The sequence below is a fragment of the Rhopalosiphum padi genome, chromosome 3, assembly GCF_020882245.1.
Source record: "Rhopalosiphum padi isolate XX-2018 chromosome 3, ASM2088224v1, whole genome shotgun sequence".
NCBI lineage: Eukaryota > Metazoa > Arthropoda > Insecta > Hemiptera > Aphididae > Rhopalosiphum > Rhopalosiphum padi.
Window position 1 is genome coordinate 79514911 of NC_083599.1, and position 22655 is coordinate 79537565.

At 32.0% G+C, this 22655-nt stretch overlaps 3 protein-coding genes across 3 annotated transcripts; 2 read left to right on the forward strand and 1 right to left on the reverse strand.

Moving 5' to 3' along the window:
* Positions 1 to 5735: 5735 nt before the first annotated feature.
* LOC132925993 (uncharacterized) lies at positions 5736 to 6611 on the forward strand. The gene is made up of 2 exons (XM_060990346.1): positions 5736 to 6330; positions 6388 to 6611. The coding sequence occupies exons 1-2, from the start codon at positions 5886 to 5888 to the stop codon at positions 6609 to 6611; spliced, it is 669 nt and encodes a 222-aa protein (XP_060846329.1). The 5' UTR covers positions 5736 to 5885.
* Positions 6612 to 13128: 6517 nt separating this feature from the next.
* On the reverse strand, positions 13129 to 16449 carry LOC132925994 (uncharacterized). The gene is made up of 2 exons (XM_060990347.1): positions 14374 to 16449; positions 13129 to 13437 (listed from the first exon to the last, which is right to left on the reverse strand). The coding sequence occupies exons 1-2, from the start codon at positions 16447 to 16449 to the stop codon at positions 13129 to 13131; spliced, it is 2385 nt and encodes a 794-aa protein (XP_060846330.1).
* A 56-nt stretch (positions 16450 to 16505) lies between these two features.
* On the forward strand, positions 16506 to 18059 carry LOC132925996 (uncharacterized). Its single transcript, XM_060990348.1, is given in 3 exon segments — positions 16506 to 16521; positions 17028 to 17980; positions 17982 to 18059. Coding segments are annotated over 3 exon segments (1047 nt in total).
* Positions 18060 to 22655: the final 4596 nt, after the last annotated feature.

Below are 22655 nucleotides of genomic sequence, written 5' to 3' on the forward strand. Positions count from 1 at the left end.
ATAATGCTATTGAAAAACAAATTATTTAAATATATGTTACATAATTCCTATGGTAACATGACAGCAGTATTATAATTATCATTTTAACATATTTTTAGGCTGGGTCATAGAGTAATAACTATTACTCTATCCCAGCTGGGTAAAATTTCTTAATCATATTATAGTTACTATATTAAATAATATAAAAAGAAAGTTTTTAAGCTTGGGATACGTGGTTCATGAGAATGTAATAGTACTTAAAAATATCGTCAATTTTATCGTGGTGAACACAAGTGGGCATAGTAACTGTAGCAGAACTCAACATTTTTTTCAAACATCTCTACGCAAACAGAAATGTAAATACTTATTATTATTTCAGTTTTTATTCTATTACTAGCGGCTGGTGTGCCTCGATTCCGGGCGTTGTAGAAGCCGCCTTCGAGGTGGTTGAGTGAAAATCGGTTCACTGGAAATTCGGTAGGGAATGGTAGTCGGGTGTCTAAAAAAATGTTATAAAGTCGAGTACCATGATTGTAAGTTATCAGTAATCAGTTATCATTTGGTGTAAAAGTCTGTGTTGACGCTTGCCCGGTGCTGGTTTGAATTCAAAATGACTAAATGTGTACCGAAAATGGTAATTGAGTGTCTATCCGCCTACGGCTGGTGTGCCTCGATCCCAGGCTTGTAGAAGCCGTCTTCGAGGGGGTCGAGTGAAAATCGTTTCAAAGGAAATTTGGTTGGAAATGGTAGTCGGGTGTTTAGAAATCGGTCACTAAAATTGTTATAAAGTTGATTACCATAAGTGTGAGTTAACAGTAATCAGTGATCATTCGGTGTAAAAATTTGTATTGACGCTTACCGGTGCTTGTTTGAATTCAAAAAGAATAAATGTGTACCGAAGTGGTAATTGAATATCTAGCTATCAGTCCTTAACCGGTGCAAATTGATACCTGGCTAAACAATCCACCTACAGCGGGATTGGATACATATCGTATCGTTTTCCCGGTGCTTTTTTGCATGAGAATAAAATAAATAAAATAATGGTAATTGAGTGTATAGCAATTAGTAATCAACCAGTGCAAATCGATACTTGTGCTAGGCAATTCGCCTACTGCGGATTGTCATACCTTCTAACGTCGAAAGTCTGATGTTGTATTGTAGGGGGAAAAGTTTAAGTCGAACGAAGTGTTAACGTCCTTTTGGGAAAATCGATTTATACACAACTAAATCGCTTAGGTTAGGTCGAATTGCAGACTATGTGGGCCCAAATTATGAAATCTGAAATTTTTATTTGCTAAACTTTTAATATACTTTATGTGTATGTAGTAAGTGAAATAATCCACAATACATTTAAAATACATTGTAAACATTTGAAAATACATTTTTAATAGTTAAATGACTTTTACATTATGTTGTAGAAGTGTTATATTTTTTGTTCTTGAAACTTGAGTTATTAGTAATTTTGCATAAAACGCTGATGAAGCATGGACGTTCTTATTGATTATCTTTTTAATGTATTTATCTACAATATATCATTGTGCTTTTATTGTAATATATATTATCCTTATTATAGAAAAAAAAATATTTATTCAAAGAATTAATTATTAATGTGCATACCTGATCTATATAATTTTAATAAATACATTATATTTATTTATTTAATTTTAATTTCATATAATGAAACACTGTTCTCCACTGAGAATACTCGTGTGGAGGCCCAGGAGTTCCTATATTAACATGTTTTGAAAATTGTTGAAATTGAAGCCTGAAAGCCCGAGTGAACTTGAATATAGAGGTATTTAACACAAATGATAACACGATTTTATGTTTATAATAAAAGTATAATATAAATGTAACATACAACTAGATATAGACACACAGCGTACTGTGTCCAAGAGTGTCCGAGAGAGTAAGTCTTGTACACAAAATGAGCCCTATACATATGCGTCATTGACGTCACATAACCATACCTATGTATGTGTGTAGTATTATTAAGTATTGCTTCACATTAGAATAGAAAGTTAAACTATGATATATAATATATTGATACGTGCACCCTTGTGCTTACAATGTATGCATACTAATATTAATTGTATATTTCAACACCCTCCCTCAATTAATAATTTCTTTGATTGTAGTCACTCCTATGGCTGACCGCAATTTTTCGAAACGATATTTTACCAATGGCTTGGTCTAGATGTCTGCAATCTAGTCCTCTGTCCCAATGTACTGGAGTAGAAATAATCCGTCTTCGTACTTTTTTCTGATGAAATGATATCGTACGTCTATGTGTTTGGTCCTCTTATGGAATTCTTGATTTTTCACGAAACGTATAGCACTTTGATTATCAATATTTAATATTGGTTGTTTACCTCCTGTTGTCGATAAGCTTTTGATCAAAAGTGTTATCCACATAATTCCTGTTATTGCTTCACTTGCTGCAATATATTCTGCTTCCGTTGACGATAATGATACAGATTTTTGTCTTTGTGAAGTCCATTATACAATAGTTGATCCATATTTGAACAAATACCCTGACGTTGAACGTCGTGTTTCAATGTCACCTGCATAGTCTGGATCGCTAAATATTTCCAACGACAACTGTGCGTTACTATCAAAATATAAACCATAATTAAATGTTCTTTTAATATAACGTATTATACGCTTAATTAAATTCCAATGCGCCTTTTTTAGATTTGTTAAAAAACGACTACCAAAGTTTACTGCATATGCAATATCTAGTCTTGATACTTGAGACAAGAATAATAAATTCCCCACTGCTTGTCGATACGTTATCTCGTCATTTAATACTTCCGTTTCTCCCTGTTGATCACATACACTTGATTTATCAATCGGAATTGACAACTCCTTAGCGTCTAATAAATTAAATTTGTTAATTATGCTAGATGCATAATTTGTTTGGTGCATAAATAGTGATCCATTATCCATAATGTCTACCTGCATTCCTAAGAAATATTCTACATTACACTTTTTTACTTCAAACTCTTGTTCCAAGTAAGTTAAAAGTTCTTCAATTATTTCTTCATTATTTGCAGCAATCTACAAATATTGCAAGAATAATTTGACCATCATGAGTTTTAAAAACACATGCATCAGCTTCACTAGATTGTTAACCAAATGTATTCAAAAAATCTTTGAATATTTTGTTCCAATATCATGGAACTTGTTTTAGTCCATATAAACTTTGAAGTTTACATACTTTATTTGAACCGTCCTCGTAACCCGTTGGTTGTAACATATATATTTCTTCCTGTAAATCTCCACACAGAAATGCTGTCTTTATGTCAAACTGTCGTAATTTTAATTTTTCTACAGCTGCTACTGCGAAAATAACTCTTATAGATTCGTATCGGACTACTGGTGAAAATGACTCATGGTACCTACCATACTTCTGTGAACAACCTTTAATGACAAGTCTTGCCTTAAATTTGTCTATGTTTCCGTCCGATTTATACTTAGTTTTGAATACCCATGCATTTCGTAATGCAACTGTATTCCGCGGTAAATCGACTAGTGTCCACGTTTCAATTTTATTTAATGACATTAATTCGTCATTCATAGCACATCTCCATTCATTCACCTTATGTCCAGTTATGCCCTCATTAAATTTTAATGGTTCCACACAATTGGCAATGAACGATTGAACCTGTCCGGTGGTCTTAATGTACTCCTGTCCCGTAATACCATCCTATTGTCATCGATTATTACTTCGTCCTTGACTTGATTTTCATTTTTTTCAATCTGAGTCGACGTTTCTGTGAATTCTAATTTGTCAGTGATTATATTTTCAAATTTAGTACATTCTTTCAAGAATATAATGTCTCTACACAATAATATCCTATTTGACTTCGAGTACCATACTCGATAACCCTTTGTGTCATTTGAATAACCAACAAATATACCTTTTTCACTTTTCGGATCCCATTTTCGACGTTTTTGTTTTGGAATGTGTGTATACACAACCGTACCAAATACTCGTAAATGCTTTATGTCTAGCTTGACTTTAAAATAAAGTTCATAAGGTAGCTTACCTTTTTCTGAATTAGTACCGGTCATATTTAATATATATACCGCTGTGTTTACTCCTTCAACCCATAATGACACATCTAAATTCTTAGCACATATCATTGTTCTAGCTGCTTCAACGACTGTCCTATTTTCCCTTTCCACTTTATTATTTTGCTCTGATGTGTATGGAACTGTCGTTTGATGTCGTATTCCATATTTCTGTAAAATACTTGTAATATCATTATTTACAAATTCTAATCCATTCTCTGTCCTTAGTATTTTGACTTTAAATCCTGTATCTGTTTTAATACCTTTACTAAATATTTCAATAATATTTTCACTTCATACTTATTTTTAATAAAATATACCGTTCTGAAGTGTGAGAAATCATCTTTGAATAATAAGAAGTATTTTGACCCACCTATTGAGTCCTTTTGCATTGGTCCACATAAATATGCATGAATTAGTTCCCCTACATTAGTAGTATGCTTTGTAGTACTTTTATCAAATGATTTACGTTGTTGTTTTCCAATTATACAGTCATCACGGAAAAATTGTTCTTCCTTGGTTGTATAATCGATATTATGTTTAACCAATCAATTCTTCACGTATTGAATATTTTGATGACCCAATCGTTCATGCTACAATTGTAATGTGTTTTCTACGGGTCTAGGCCAAAATAGCGAAACAATTAACCGCTAATGTAAAAATCGCGAATTGATAATAGCGAAAATAAAAATAGCGAATTTAATTAAATGCGATTATACATAATAGCGAAACTGCAGATTTTTATAATTTCTTTTTCAAATACTATAAAACATATAAAACTAAAACTTAAATACTTGATAAAACTTATTTTTACCTGTAATTTCTGGCGCAATTAATATATACCCACTACCCAGTAACCACGGACGTATCGGGTTATCGTCAATGTGCTATCTTAGTTACTATTATGACTATTTTAATATTGGAAATATACCGAGATAAGATTGTCAATCATATTATATTTGAGCTGACACAATTTAATACAGTTGTAGTTCGACAGTGCGTAAATGTAGTGTAGTTTGTATTATTTAACTTAATATTTTTGTTCGTTAAAAAAAAGTGTGCAGTGAAAAAATATATTAATATTATTTTCAATGGAATTTGTAAAAAGTAATAAAAATAAGAATTTATTATTGTATGGTGGCTTTTTGCATCGTGAAGATAGAAAACAAAATAACACAATATATTGGCGTTGCGTAGAAAGTTCATGTAAAGGTAGAATAATTACGATAAACGGAGAAATTAAAAGTCAACCTAAGGAAAACTCACATAATCATGTTCCCGATCCATGTAAAATCCAATGCAAAATGGCTGTGAATAAGATAAAAGAAGCGGCTGTTCATACACAAAATACTCCACATGATATAATCAGTACTGTTCAAATAGTACCTGGAGTAGCCGGTGCAATTCCTTCAGTTCATCATTTAAAACACACTATACGAAGAGTTCGGACACGTAACCAATGCGCACCACCTATTCCGAAAACAGTGAGTGACCTTAAAATTGCTGATGAGTATACTAAAACAATAAAAGGAGAACAATTTTTAATATTTGACAGTGGAGCATCACAAGATCGAATTTTAATATTTTCGACCGAAAATAATTTAAAATTAATGGATCAATCAACTAACTGGTTAGTCGATGGGACTTTTAAAACGGTACCTTCACTTTTTTATCAGTTATTCACTATTCATGTACTTATTCAACAAGGTGACCAAACAGTTAGTCCTACCATTTATGCATTATTAACCGATAAATCTCAATCAACATATACACGTTTTCTTAAATATTTATTAGAAATAAAACCATCTTTAAATCCTACATCGGTAATAATGGACTTTGAACATGCCTCAATCAATGCATTCAAAATTGTTTTTCCACACGCTGAACAACAAGGTTGTTTTTTTCATTTTTCTAAATGTATGTGGCGACAAATTCAAAATGTTGGTCTAGTCGAAAATTATATTAATAATGCTAACTTTGCTCTTCATATTCGTATGTTAGCTGCTTTGGCCTATGTTCCACCAGATAACGTTATTAATGCATACGAAGAAATTTTAGAAACACAATTTTATGTTGAAAATGAAGACCTGATAATGCCATTCTTGGATTATTTCGAGGATAACTGGGTAGGAAAAATAACAGGAAGACGAAAAACTCGACGACAACCAAGACATCCTATTGATATTTGGAATTGTCACTATTCAGCCAAAAATGGTCTTCCAACAACAAACAACGCTGTTGAAGGGTGGCACAGAGGATTTACATCTGTTATTGGTTCGTATTATTTTATTAACAATTAGTATCTTTAGTAATAGAATACATATTCTTTAGGAGCAAGCCACCCTAATATATGGAAATTCATGGATGGAATTAAGAAAGTTCAAAACATAGAAGAATTAAAACGAGAGCAGTATAATGCTGGAGAACAACCACAGAAAAAAAAAAAGTACAAGGACTGTAATAAAAGAATTCATGCATTAGTTACAAATTATAATACTAATGAGAATAAGAACTTCATAAAAGGTATAGCATATAATTTGTCACTGAATGCCTAGATATAATTATAATTAAGTTGAATATAATTATTTTATTTAAAATTATTATTATTACTACTATAAGTACTTATTATTAGAACTTAACGATATTATAATTATAATGAATGTAATTTAATCTCATTTATAAACTATTTTTATCCATTTTTTATTGTAATAAATATGTTTGATTTTCGCTATTATGTATTTTCGCTTTTTTTTATAATTCGCTATTTTTATTTTCGCTATTATCAATTCGCGATTTTTACATTCGCGGTAATTGTTTCGCTATTTTGGCTGGATACCGTTTTCTACTGCTATGTTCGCATAACATTCAGTTTTATTTGGCACTTCGACTTTAACCTGTAAATTGAATAATCTTCCATTCTGTTTACCTGTAAGGACTACTTGTCCATTCTTTGTAAACTCACATATTTTATTATCCGAGGTTAATTTTTTATGAATTTAGTCTTAATAATTTACTACTGATTAGTTTATACATTTTATTTATTTAATTAATAAAATACAACAAGTACATTTTATGTATCTCACATGTATGGTTTTAAAGAGCATACTACAACTACACAACACACAACAACATTAATACAACACAATCTGTTATCGAGCGTGTATCTCACTGCTATTAAAGATAGTGATAATACTTTTTATCACTAACTATTATCACATCTCCCCTTTTTACTTAACAACATAATGTGCTTATTTTTACAATCTACTTTAGAATAACAATTTTTTCAAACTTACATTTGCAAATATAAATAACTATTTGAATAGTACAATGAGATAAATTATTTAATTTTATAGTGTATGATGCTAAATAATATTTACATTTTTTTTTTTTATTATTATTATACATTTTATGTATTTAAATTAGAACGTAACCATAATCTTTTAAGTCTAATTTTTTAGGTTTAACCACCTTTCTCCCTATCCTGGTTTTATATTCTTTTTGGAATGTTTGTTACAAATCTTGCTGTAATGTTGTTTATTTCTTAACTTGCCATACTCTTCTCTTTCGCCCTCTACGTTGATCTGTTTACTTATTCCTAATTTCTTAGGAAAACTGGTATTCCTGCTTAATATTCTGCCATATTTGTCTTTCACTAAGTATGATCTGGGTTCTTTCAGTTTTTTAATTATTTTTCCTTCATGCTAATTTTTTGTAGAGTTGTCCTGCATATAAATTTTTTCACCTTCCTCAAAGCAACTACTATTTTTATTTTCACCTCTGTTATATACAAAGCTTGTTTTCTTTTTAAGTCTCTCATTTTCTCTACACAGTTTTGTATAGCAGGTTTAAATAATTTTTTCTGTGTACCACATTCATTTTAGATCTTACTTCTCTGCTTTGTAATAGTTAAGCTGGTGTACACTGCAATCCTTTAATAAGCGCATTGCGATAATTTAGTAAGTATAGTTCTTAATCCTGTTCTTCATGACTCGATTTTCTAATTAGCATCTTTGCTATACCTACAGCCTTTTCCGCTTACTCATTACTTTTAGGATAATTAGGACTTGAGTTTATGATAGTAAAACCCCAGGCTTTTTTTAAATTCAAGACTACCACAAGGATTGTTATCAGCTATAATAACTTCAGGTATTCCAAACCTACTAAAAAAATTTTTTAATTTTTTAATAACTGCAGTGCTAGTTTTTTGTTTAAGTTTAAGAATCTCAAGCCACCTTGAGTAATAGTCCATTACAATCAGATAGTTTCTTCCCTCTACTTCAGCAATATCTATACCAATTTTCACCAATGGTTCTTTAACTTTACTTTTACTGAATTTTAAACATATTCCACATGCTGTAATATAATTATGTATATTAGAACTCATACCCGGCCAATAAAATATATTTTTTGCTTTCTCAATCGTTTAACGACACCTAGGTGAGTTTCATGAAGTTTTTTAATTATATATTGTCTTAATAGCTTAGGAACCACTAACCTCATACAATTTTTTATATTTTCAGGCCACCCTGTTTTTATGAATTGTTTAATTTTATTTAAATCTTGATCACTATCTGTAGTCTGTATGAACTCCTTTTCTTTTTAATTTGTAAACTCAATATCAATTTCATTGACTATGTTTACTGTGTCCTCTAGATCTACATCTACAATGCTTTGTGTCACTACATAATTTCTACTAAGGTATCAGCCACATACATCTGCTTAACTGGCAAATAATTTACTGGAAGATCATATATTATTATTTTAATTAATAATCGCCTCAATCTATTATTGGAAATTTTATGAATTTCTTTACCCATTATAGAAACTAGTGGCTTATGATCTGTGAATACTTTAACACTACTCTGACCATATATAAGATAATGAAACTTAGAACATGCAAATGTTATAGCTAACATTTCTTTTTCTATTTGTGCGTAATATGTCTCTGTCTCTGATAAACTCCTAGAAGTAAAATGTATTGGTATTTTATTTTGGAACAGACAACACCCTAAAGTCTCTTGAGATGCATTACATTGTATTTCTAGATTACCTATTTTACTATTAAAATTACTTAAAGTTGGAAGTTCACTTAGGATTTCTTTTAATTTACTAAACGAATTTCGGCAGTGCATATCCCATGACCAAATTATATTTTTCTTTAACAGTGATCTCAATGAACCTCTTATTTCGGACATGTTAGGAATAAATTCTCTAAGGTAGTTTACCATTCCTAAAAATGACTGTAATTCTTTTTTATTGGATGGTTCTTTTAGATTTTGTATGCTTTTAATTCTTTCCTGGTCAGGGTAAACTCCTTTTTCATCAAAAATAAATCCTAAAAACTTGACTTTTGTTACACATAGTTGTAATTTTTAGGATTAAATTTTATATTTAATTTCCTAGCTTGTTGTATGACCTCATTTAAAATTTCATCATGTTCTGCTTTATTTGTAGCACTAATCAATATGTCATCAAAATACACCACATTTTTTATGTGACCAAAATACTTATAAATTAGTTCTTGGAATTTTTCTGGGGCACTAGAAATTAAATTGATAAGTGCCAATTGGTGTTGAAAAATTACAGTATTTTTGGGAATTTTGATCAAGTTCACATTGATGGTACCCGTCCTTAAGATCTAACAGTGTAAAATATTTTGTATTTGCTAATTTAGGCTTTAGTTCTTCTAACGAAGGAATTTGATAACGTTCTTTAATAATGAATTTGATTAACTCCCCGGGATCAATGCAAATTCTTAATGTTTTGTCTGACTTTTCTACAGTTACCATATGACTGCTATTCGCAAGGCTCTTTAGCTCTTATAATTATTTTTAATTTCTGCATTCCAACTAAAGTTTCCTTTATCTGATCATATATTTTAATAGGCACCCTCCTCGGTGGACATGCCTTAGGAATTGCATCTTTATTTAATTTAATATTTATTTTATCTGGGAAATTACCTAACCCTTCAAATACATCACTGTTCCTCTGTATAAATTCTTGTTTTTCTTTATCTTCTAATTTTACTAAATTTATTTCTGACGGTGTGTTAAATTTAAACTTAACACACTCATTATAACTGATTAATGATTATAGGTAATCCTATATAATCAACAATTTCAAACTCTGTCTCATACTTGATGTAATAACTTGACCCTACCACAGAACTTATTTTAAATCCTCCAAATGCTGTGATAACTATGTTACTTTTTTGAGCTGTTTTATTAAGTTTTTTGAAAAAACTTATTGACAATACATTAATTTGTGCCCTCGTATCCAGTTTCACTTCAGACTCAATATTCTCAATTATTAATTATTAGTCCAACATCTATCACTTTTATTCACCTCATTTATTTCTACTGTATCTAATGACAAATTATTTTCTTCAGTTACCATGGTGTTTACATAATGTTTTTCTTTATTCCTACATTTAATTTCAAAATGATTTAATAGCCCACAACCTTTACACTCTTGTCCAAATGCTGGGCACTCATTTAAATTATGATTACGTCCACATCTATTACAATTAATAATTTGTTTTTTTTTTTACATTTTTATTATATGTATTATTATTACCTTTCTGCCTGCTGAGCTCACCTTCTTTGTTCTTCCACTCAGTATTTGTAGTCTTTTTCTTGTTTTGTTTGTATTCTGATTGTTGTTTATGATTTCTGCAATATGAATTCTGTTCGACGACGTTGATTTCATTTTTCGATTCCTCTTGAACTATACGACGATGTAATTCTGCTTGTTCCACCAGCTGACAGTATTTGATTACATTGTTCAGAGTAGGATCTTCCCTCAGCAATCGAGTTTGTAACTCTTTGTCAGTGACACCCAATACTATTTGTGTTTTTAATAATTTCTCTTCACACTGGCCAAATTCGCATATTTTAGCCAGCTTTCGTAGATCTGCATAGAACTGATCAAACTTTTCACCCTCTTGTTGCTTTCTCGTGAAAAATTTAAAATGTTCCATAACTTCATTTCAACGAGAAATGCAATATTTTTCTAGTGCTTCAAGTATTTCATCAATCCTTTGATACTCAACAGAGAGTGTTTCTAACAACCTATTTCCATCACTACCTAATAAGTTTAACAACCGTGTAACTTGAATTTCATGAGACTTCTTCGTTGTTTCTGTAGCCAAAAAATAAATTTGTATTTCATGCTTGAACCGTTTGAAGTTTTCGCTGATATTCCCAGTTAATACCAGAACTTCAGGTTTGTTAAACTCCATTGTAAAAGTTCTTAAAAACGACTGCGCCATGTTATTACTTATGAATTTAGCCTTAATAATTTACTACTGATTAGTTTATACATTTTATTTATTTAATTAATAAAATACAACAAGTACATTTTATGTATCTCACATGTATGGTTTTAAAGAGCATACTACAACTACACAACACTCAACAACATTAATACAACACAATCTGTTATCAAGCGTGTATCTCACTGCTATTACAGATAGTGATAATACTTTTTATCACTAACTATTATCATAATTTTAACCCTTTATCTAATGCTGTACCACATGAGAATAAATTAAACTGTAAATCTGGCACATGTAATACGTTCGCTAAGTAATTTCGTTTCCAATTACCGTTTATATAAGTTAATATATTTATATTACCTTTGCCTGTTGCATACAAATTAGATCAGTCACTGATTGTTATATGTTGTGTATTTACTAATGGCTCATAACAAGAAAACCATTCTAATTTGGCACACATATGATCTGATGCGCCCAAATCTAATACCCACATATCCGTTGTGGTTTTATTTAGTGTTGACTCACTAATAAATGCGTTTTCGTTTGAATCCGACGTACTTGTCTTTTTTAACTCCATGCTTCGAAGGTAACTCTTACAATCTGTTTTGAAATGTCCCTTCTTACCGCAATAAAAACGAAATAATTTATTGTTAGTATTAATAAATTCCTTTTTACTTTTACTATAACTGCCGCGTGTTTCACTAGATTTGTTTTGAAATTTTGCTGAAAATGCACTCGATTTTTCTTGATCGCCTATTTCACCTTTAATCTGCTGTAACCTTGATTCTTCAATCAACAAACGACTAGTTAAATTATTTACCGTTTTACTTCTTGTTGGGATAGAGTCCCAAGCACTGTAAAAATGTTGATAGTCTTTTGGCAACGTCATTAAAATTTTTGTCATAACCATATTATCCGTAATAGGTTCTCCTGCTAAACTCAATTTCCTTCCTAAATTTTCTAATTTTGAAATGTGTATCGATATATCATCCATTGGATCTTTTGAATAACTGAAAAAACTTGTTGAAGCAAATGTATACTTGCCTCAGATTTCTGCTCTAAATTTTTTATAGTATTGTTTTAAAATATAATTATTAGGGTGTTTTTTAACTTTTAAATGCAATTGGTCTCTATGCCTAATAGCGGTAATAAGTGACGTAGTCGCCCAAGGTTTATTTTTTTGTAGTTTAGAAGAAATTTGTATGCTAATGGAGGCTTTTGACATTAATTTTTTTAGAATATTTATAAAATTATCTGTAGCCTCATATACATCCGTTGTTTGGTCTTAGATGCAATTGAACACATAAAAAGACCCAGTGGACTGTATGATATTGTAATTTATTGGATAATAATAATTTAAAATAATATTTTAATAATAATAAATTTAATACAAGAGTACACTTATTGTCACTAATGAGGTGACTGTCGCAGTTTTACGGTATTGTCATCGAAGCAACGTTTAGATAACGACTGACGACCCGTGCCTGCTTTATACCCGACCCAAGACGTTATAGATAAATGTACATTGAACATAGGGGCCACCTTGAAGCATAGTCTTCAACATAATGTAATAAAATAATTAAGGTCACGGTCATCAAATAGAACAAATAAATTAAACAAAACATATTAAATTAATAAATAGTAAATTTAGCCCACAATCAAAAGGGTTATTGAAATAATATAAATAATAATACATAATAAATAGTTTCGTTAACTCAACATAACATAAATACAAAAATTACACTAATTAGTTGAATAATACACTGAAAATAATATACAAAATTTTTTTTTTTTTTTTATTTTGGGTTTGATTCATCATTATCTTGTATTGGTAATAGACATAATAACCTCACCGCTCTCTTCCACGGCCCGCTCCGTGTATTGACTGTTGCGACTCGTACCACGCCGTCATTACCCGGAAATATTTCGCTCACCCGGCCCAGGTGCCATTGTAACGGAGGCAAATTTTGATCTTTTATCAAAACCATAGACCCAATTTTTAAAACGGAACTATCAGACTTATTCCATTTGGAACGTTCCTGGAGTTGACTTAAATACTCTCCTACTGCTCCAACGTCTCCAAATTTGATGCGTAATGTGTTGTACTTTTTGCCACCGTGACAATAAATTGTTGGTTAAGTTGGTTATTTCTGGCTCCGGCAACGCTGATAGTGAGTCTCCTATTAAAAATGGCCAGGAGTAAGGACAGATAAATCGAAAGGATCAGTAGATAACGGGGTAAGTGGTCGTGAGTTTAGACATGATTCAATCTGAACTAATAGCGTATAAAACTCATCGTAGGTCATTTTTACGGATCCTATACTGCGATTTAAATGTTTTTTAATGCTGTGAACCGCCGCCTCCCACAATCCGCCGAAATGTGGTGCTCGTGGAGGGATGAAGTGCCATATAATTTCGTTACCGGTCATAAATTGATTAATACGATTTTTGTGATCATCCGCCGACATTAATTGTTTTAATTCGTTCAATTTGTTGTTCGCGCCTACGAAACAAGTGGCGTTATCCGAATATATATTTTTACAAAGACCTCGGCGGGATATGAATCTTTTTAGAGCTGCGATAAATGCATCCGTGCTTAAATCACACACCAGCTCTAAATGCAACGCCTTTGTCGCGAAACATACGAACACGCATATGTATGCCTTTTGAGCTGCGGCATTTCGTCGATTACTGCATTTTAATAGAAACGGACCTGCATAATCTACTCCACAATTTTCGAAACATCTACTTGGCCGATCCACTCTGAATTTAGGTAAATTACCCATTAAAGGTGACACGTTTTTCGGTCGTGCCCTAAAACATTTCACGCATTGATATACAACTTTTCGCGCACATCTTCGCCCATTGAGTGGCCAGTATTTTAATCGCACCGTAGCAAGTGTAGCATGCGGACCAGCGTGCATTAATCTTTCGTGTTCGCGTAATATAATTAATTTTGAAAAGTTTGTCTCATTAGGTATAATAATCGGAAATCGTTGATCAGTATCAATAATTGTCGCGTTGGTTAGTCTACCACCCACGCGCACGATGCCATCATCATCTATGAACGGGTTTAATTTGTATATCTTACTACTCAACGACACATTACGTTTGCCTTTTAAATCCTTAATTTCGGAAGAGAAATATAAGCCTTGTAATAGTTTAATTATTGCTTTTATTGCGGTTGATATCTCGTATACAGTAAGCGTGCCGGTGATTCGCGGAATGTTATTACGTTTTGATAATGAGTTGTTTTTGTATCGTAACAAATACGCAACGACGTGCGATAATTTGTTCAGCGACGAATACTTATCAATATCGAATAACGCGCCCACCTTTGTTGTACACACCACAATAGGCGTAATCCTTTCTTCATTTTTAATATCATTTATATTTTCGTAATCTTCGGTGTATGCTGTTGAGCATTTAAATTCATTATTCTTTAACCATACCGGACCGTGCCACCAAAGCGTATTGTTTTTTAATTCGTTTGGCGTACACCCGCGTGACAATACGTCAGCTGGATTGTCGTTCGATTTTACCTGTCCCCACTCCAATCTATTAGTTAAAGTGTGGATTTCACTGACGCGATTTGCAACAAATGTTTTCCACTTGCCGGAATCTGCTGCTAGCCAGGCCAAAGTGACAGTAGAATCTGTCCAAAAATATCTTTTAGACACACTTATGTTAAGTGCTGGTATAATTGTGGACATTAAACGTGATAAGAGTAGCGCCGCGCACAGTTCCAATCTAGGAATAGAAATTACCTTTATTGGCGTAATACGAGATTTGGCACACACTAATTGACATGTGATATTACCGTCTTTATCTGACGTACGCATATATATATAGGCGCCGTACGCTTTCATGGACGCATCTGCAAACCCGTGTATTTCGATTTGTTTATCATTATCAGATCCAAGCCAACGTGGTATATTAAATGAATTGAGCTCATTTAAGCAACTGATATAACCGTCCCACACCAATTGCATGTGTGGTGGAATTTGACTGTCCCATCCTATTTTTTCACGCCATAAATCTTGTAATAATATTTTGCCCACTAATATTACTGGACCTACTAAACCTAATGGATCGAATACTGTTGCTAGTCCAGCAATAATGTCTCTTTTGGTTACCTTAATGTTTGTTTTCGGAGTTTGAACGACGTAGGTGTAATAATCACTGTTTGGTTCCCAATATAAGCCCAACGTCTTCACACTCTCTTTATCCATTGATACAGCCGATGCTTCGTTTTCATTTGTGTCCGGGATTAGATTCTTATGATTTGCTGTCCATTTAGATAATTCAAATCCTGCCTTATGCATAACTGAAATTAGTTCATTACGTAATTGTATTGCTTCCGTCAATGTATCCGCTCCGGTAAGACAATCGTCAACACAGAAATCGTTTTTTATAATTTCTTTTAGTTTTACGTTTGCGGTGTCTTCAGCAACGTGGTTAACACAACTTACTGCCAAAAATCCTGCAGGTGCTAAACCGTACGTAACTGTGCATAATTTATAAATTTTAATTTCATTATTTGGATCGGATCTCCACAATATGCGTTGATAATCGCGATCTTCCTTGTGTATTAATACTTGTCGATACATTTTTTTTATATCGACCGAAAACGCATATCTATGTGTTCTAAATCGAATTACGATTTCTAACAGATCAGGCTGTAGTTTTGGACCATTCATTAGCGTATCATTTAATGATATGCCGGTACTTGTTTTTGCTGACCCGTCGAAAACAACACGAAGTTTTGTTGTTCTACTGCGGTCATTTATCACATACGAGTGCGGTAGATAAAAACAATTATTGTCATTGATTACTTGTTTATCGCTGCCTGCATTGTTAACACACTCCATATGTTCAAGCCTTTCATATTCTATCATAAACATTTTATATTTGGTATATAGCTCGGTATTATTGAGTAATCGTTTTTCTAATGACAAGAATCTTCGTAATGTTTTGTATTGATTTTGAGTTGCTAACAAACATGTGTTCGGTCTTGTCATATTTAAATTATTTGACGTTTTACCTACTACTACCCAACCAAACAATGTTTTTTGTAGATATGGACCATTGTTGGTTTTTATTTTATCAGCGCACATTATGTCCCAATAAGTGTCTCTGCCGATAAGGATATCTATATTACCCGGGTAATTAAATGACGGGTCTGCCATGTAAATGTCACTCGGAACGTTTACACTGCGTATAGACGTTCGTGGTAATTTGCCCGTTATTTTCGACAATACTAATAAATCAATCATCGTAGAGTATGAATTATTTAATGACTTGATAACAGCAGTTACTTTATATTTTATTGTATTATTCGTTTCACTGATACCGCATATTGGAATGTTTACTTTTTCACGTTGAAGTCCGAGTTGGTTCACTAAGTTGGTTGTTATAAAATTGCTTTGTGATCCGCTATCTAATAACACTCGCCCGTGTGAATGCCTACCAGCGGGACTCGATATTTTTATTATCGCTGTAGCTAATAACACTTCGCTATCAACGTCGACTTTTGCTGTATGCGCAGATACTAATGCATTGTTTGATAATATATGGTTATTTTCGTTAACCGGACTTGTTTCCTTATGTAAAAGTGAATTATGCAACTGTTGACATTTTATGCACTTTCTCGATGGACATTGATTTATATGATGGTCGGTTTTTTTTAAACAAGGGTGTCTAGTGTTTCGGGATGCTTCTATTCATGGTCACCAAACTAATAATTTTTCAGAATTGAATGTTCGAATCTTTAAGGACATTGTTCTTTCCAGAAACAAAGCATACAATGCAGTTTCATTAGTAGATTTTATTTGTACTTCATTAGAAGAATATTATCTAAGACGTTTACGGACTTTTGTCAATGGGAGAAACGATAAAGCTCGACATATGTTTGAAGATCAGCTTAAACGAGCAAATAGTATTAAAAAAGACTCAATAAAACAATTATCTGAAAATATGTATAATGTGCAGTCTGAAACAGAAAATAATTTTTATGAAGTTGATGTTACAAATGGATTTTGCACTTGCCCTAATGAAAAACTAGGAGCTTTTTGCAAACACCAAGCGGCAATTTACCATTATTATGAAATAAATATGCCAAATTTACCAGCTATTAATACAGAATCGCGTTATTTGTTAGCAAAATTAGCATTTGGTGAAAATGTGCGTGAAAAATCGTTTTACATGCCACTTATATCAGAATCAAATATGATAAATAATAATTCTGCATTGATAGAAGGAATAGATTTACATAATCAAAATAATGACAAACCTCATTATTCAATGAGTCAAACTTTAATAGATAACTGTAACAATGATCATGAAAATAACTCTGCTTATGATTATACTCAACAAATTCAAAATTTATTAGCAACAAATTTAAACAAATATAACAGTACAGTTTCAATTTCAGTACTCAGTAAATGTTTGGATAGATTAAAAAAAGTTAAGTCTGTTGCCATGTGGGAATCAATTTTAAGTACTGCTGGAAGTAAAATATCTCTGCGACATCGATCTCGTGCTACAATTCATGTACAGCCAACAACTTTGTCTCGAAGAAGACCTGGAGTTACTAGAGGCAGTAAGCGACTACCTGTAGGACGTCCTAAAAATAACGATCCTCTTAAGAAAAAAAAGAAGAAGAAATTTAGCATAAAATGTAGAAAAAAATATTCCAAATGCTAAATCACATGGGATAGGTCATTAAGTTTTATTTATTATTATAGAAATATTATTATGATATTATGTTATTAATTATTATTAAAAATTTATAGAAGCACTTATAAGTTATTTTATTCATTATCATTTATGTAACTTTATTATGTCTGTATTCTAATGAAAAGTATGATATTATAATAAAAGTCATTTTCAAGAAAATTAATGATCTACTGATCTAATAAAGGTTTACTAATTTAAAATGTTAGGTTAGGTAATTATAATTTATGTTTTATTTTATTTTTACAATAATTAACTGTTGTTAGTTTATCTATTGATCAAACAGCATATTACATAATAAATCAAATACCTATGTTATGAAAAAAAACCAAGGAAATAGGAATATAATATAAGTATTTTAAATTTTTATTTGTATAGTAAATAACTAATAAGTAAATAAAAATGATAGAAAATACAGTATATTAGTTGTTATAAATTAATTTAAAAAATGCCCAATATAATTTATAGCAGTACCTATAGACTATATTATATTGATCATACCTGTAGAGTGAAGTAAGAATGACATTTTTTGAATTAAAAAAATTATTTAAATATTTACAGCATACCTACCTATAGATATAGGTATATTTCCTTATACACATTTAAAAAACTTTAATGTATTATATTATTTTACATTTTCTTGTTATATGTTATAGGTATGATGACGATAGCACGGTATTTTTATTTAACAAGGATTACAAATAGTAACAAATCAAGAATTAAAAGAATAAAAAAAGTATTTGGAATACTTTTACTCATATACTTTACAACATTACGCTGATACTATACATTTGTACGACTCTGAGGAAGAATGACATTTTTTGAATATAAAAATATATAATGTAAATTTCCTTTTATGCATTTAAATAATTTAATTAATTAATATTGTTTAACATTTTCTTGTATGAAACAAATATAGTGTTAGTATACTTGACATTAATAAGTAAATGAGTTATATTAATTAATAATGTCTTTATAATATCATACATTATAATATCGTTAGCAATAATTATAAGACTTACTTAGAACATCACAAGATGCAGGACTCCACAACAAAGTATTTTCACCTTTTTTTTCTTTTTCTTTTATTGCTGGTACATGTATTTTCAAATTCATTTATTTTAATTCATTTATTTGAGATGAAGACTCATTAGTAGACAAATCTGAAGTGCACATAGCCTTCATAGCTTTTTGTGAAGCAGTACTATAACTTTCTATAAATAAAAACTAATTTTAAAATAAAATACCTTTTATAGTGAACGGAATAACATATTATTTCAATATAATACATACCAATGTCTTTCCCCATTTTACGTGCAGCATAGAAATTAAAATCTAATACATTAGGATAAACTTTGGTTTGTATCATTTTTTTAATGTTCTTTTTTGGCCAGGAACATTTCTGGTTTTTAAACCAATAATTTGGTACAGCTTCAACAGTCTTGTCATCCACAAATTCTACTATTGACCACATATTTTAAAATATTTTACTGGAATAACAATAACAAAATAGTTAAAAATTGACTAAAAGAAGAATTAATTATGTATGTATCCACCCACTACCTTCCTACATCTCTCCTCACATACAAGCATGTAGCGTCTCAATTGTTACTCATAATAACATACCTATTACTGTATCCGCAATTTATTGTCCTCCCGGTCTCATCACCACTATTGATCATTTCTCTGAATTCTTTTCTACACTGGGACATCGCTTCGTCTCAGGAGGTGATTTTAACGCGAAAAACACAACATGGGGTAATCGCACTCCCAACACCAGAGGCAGAGCATTACAGTGCTGCATAAACAATAATAACTTTTCTTCCTTAGCTCCTCCTGGACCAACTTATTGGCCCTCTCACAACAACAGACTACCCGATATCTTAGATATCTTTGTTATGAAATTACCAAGTAATATACTCAGTGACCTTACCAACCTCTACGACTTGTCCTCCGATCACACCCCAATAATTCTCAAACTAGGTTTAAACGTTCCCCCATGCCAAAATGAAACTCTCACCCCCGGCCAAACAGATTGGTCTACCTTCAAAAATATTTTAAATGATGACATAAAACTCAACGTTTCCTTAAAATCAATCGATGAAATCAACAACGCTATTAATCACCTTACAACCTCCATACAAAAAGCCGCATTAGCAGCTGTAAAACCCCAAACAAATAAAAATACAAAAAACCAAACTCCCCCCCATATACAAGCTCTACTTACCGAGAAACGTAGAACTAGGGCACAATGGCAAAACTTTAGATATCCCAATGACAAGACCAAACTCAACAAACTAAATATCCAAATAAAAAAGGAAATCCAAAAGTACAAAAGTCAATCATACAACACTTATGTAGAATCTTTAACCACTAAAAATATGTCTCTGTGGAAAGCAACAAAAAACATATTACGAATAAACCAACCCACCCCTCCTCTCAGAAAAGAAGACAATTCATGGGCTATTACCGACACCGACAAATCTAATATCCTAGCTCAGCACCTAAAAAACTGCTTCTGTCCTCACGATATTCAACCCAGTCCCACTCAACTGGAAATAGTTGAAAACTTCCTCGAATCTCCTCTCCCAATGTCTCTGCCTGCCAAAGCCACATCCCCCGAAGAAATAAACAATGTAATAAAAAAAATCCCTATCAAAAAATCCCCAGGTAATGACCTAATTACCAACTTTATAGTAAAAAACCTACCTCGCAAAGTCATAATTTATTTATCCCATTTATTTAATGCACTGTTTAGATTATCATACTTTCCTGGGGCCTGGAAACACTCTATCATAATTCTTATTCTCAAACCAAACAAACCACCTGAAAATCCAGAATCATACAGACCAATTAGCCTTCTTCCCACCATATCAAAAATTTTTGAAAAAATTTTATTAAAAAGGCTCCTCTCCATCGCCACCAATGCTAATATCATCCCACACACACAATTTGGGTTCAGAGCCCATCATTCAACCATTCACCAACTACACCGCACTGTCGATCACATCTCCAGCGCTCTGGAAAAAAAAGAATTCTGCCCCACCGTTTTTCTCGACGTCTCTCAGGCCTTTGACCGGGTCTGGCACGACGGACTCCTCTACAAATTAAAAAAGTTCCTTCCAGCCCCGTATTTTCCTTTATTAAAATCCTACCTATCAGACCGCTTCTTCACTGTTCGTCTTAAAAACAGCTACTCAATATGCCACCCTATTAAAGCAGGTGTCCCACAAGGAAGCGACATCGCCTCTTTCCTATACTCTGTTTTCACCCATGATATCCCAAAGACTCATTACACATTCATTGGCACATACGCTGATGATACCCTAATTTCGGCGTCACATTGCGATCCAGAAATTGCTAGCTCAAGGATTCAAAATCACCTCAATATGATCAACTTATGGGCAAACCGTTGGAAAATAAAAATAAACGAAACCAAATCAACTCACGTAACATTCACTTTACGAAACTCTGACTGCCCCCCAGTTATGCTCAACAACAAAGTCCTTCCAACAGCAAATGAAGTTAAGTACTTAGGGCTCACATTTGACAAACGTCTTACGTGGGGCCCTCACCTGAAACTAAAGCGTAAACAAGTCAACTCCAGGCTGCACCTCCTTATACCTCTTTTAAAATCCAAACTATCCCTAACAAACAAGGTGACACTATATATAGTGATAATCCGTCCGGTCTGGCTCTATGGCATCCAGTTATGGGGGTCTTCAAAGCCTTCAAACACTAGAACACTACAAGCACTTCAATCAATATGCTTACGCCTAATCACCTCCTCCCCCTGGTACGTAACAAATAAAAATCTCCACAAAGATTTAAAACTACCCACTCTTAACGAATTGGCCAAGTCCCATTATACCAAATTCTTTTCTAAGCTACACTCTCATTATAATCCTTTAATCCAAAAATTATCCTCTGCAACACACGTCCCTAAAAGACTAAAAAGGCTGTGGCCCCGAGACTTGCTCAAAGCATAAAATTATAATGATACGAGTCATAACTTATGACCTAACTAAACAATAACTTAATGTAATCTCTGGTCAGGTGACACTACTGAGGGTCTTCCTATTCGAATATTTTATAATGTTATATAAACTTTGTCATCATACTTACTGATTATTGTAAAATAGATTGTAAATATATTTTTCTTAATAAAAAAAAAAAAAAATTAAAAAAAAAAAAAAATGTATCCAATTTTATTTAAGAAATACAACAAACAAATATAACAATCAAGATTAATGCAAACTGATTTTTAAAAATGTATCTTATTTTAATTTCAAACTTAATAACACTGATGATATGAAAAATAATTAGTTGTTATACTACATATTATTATAACTAACATATAAGAGGCCGTTCTGGTAGCGAAAAATCGACCGTAAAAACATGCTTTCGTATTTCCCATTTTCCTCAGCTCTCAATAGTCGTAGAAACATGATTTATTAACCAAAATAAACTTGAGAAGTTCCTCTAGATGATCTCGTTCCAGATTTTTGAACTTTTTTTTCAAACCGGAGATATTTGCATTTGAAATTTTCAAAATTTTTAACATTTTTAAAAAATCATATAAAATAGA

Bases quoted from the DNA above. Each gene is read 5' to 3' on its own strand.
- LOC132925993 (XM_060990346.1), top strand. From the start codon at position 5,886: ATGGACTTTGAACATGCCTCAATCAATGCATTCAAAATTGTTTTTCCA. The intron at 6,331-6,387 runs GTTCGTATTATT...CATATTCTTTAG, and splicing joins AGGATTTACATCTGTTATTG to GAGCAAGCCACCCTAATATA.
- LOC132925994 (XM_060990347.1), bottom strand. From the start codon at position 16,449: ATGTGCGCTGATAAAATAAAAACCAACAATGGTCCATATCTACAAAAA. The intron at 13,438-14,373 runs GTGGGTGGTAGA...GGTGGCAAAAAG, and splicing joins ATGATGATGGCATCGTGCGC to TACAACACATTACGCATCAA.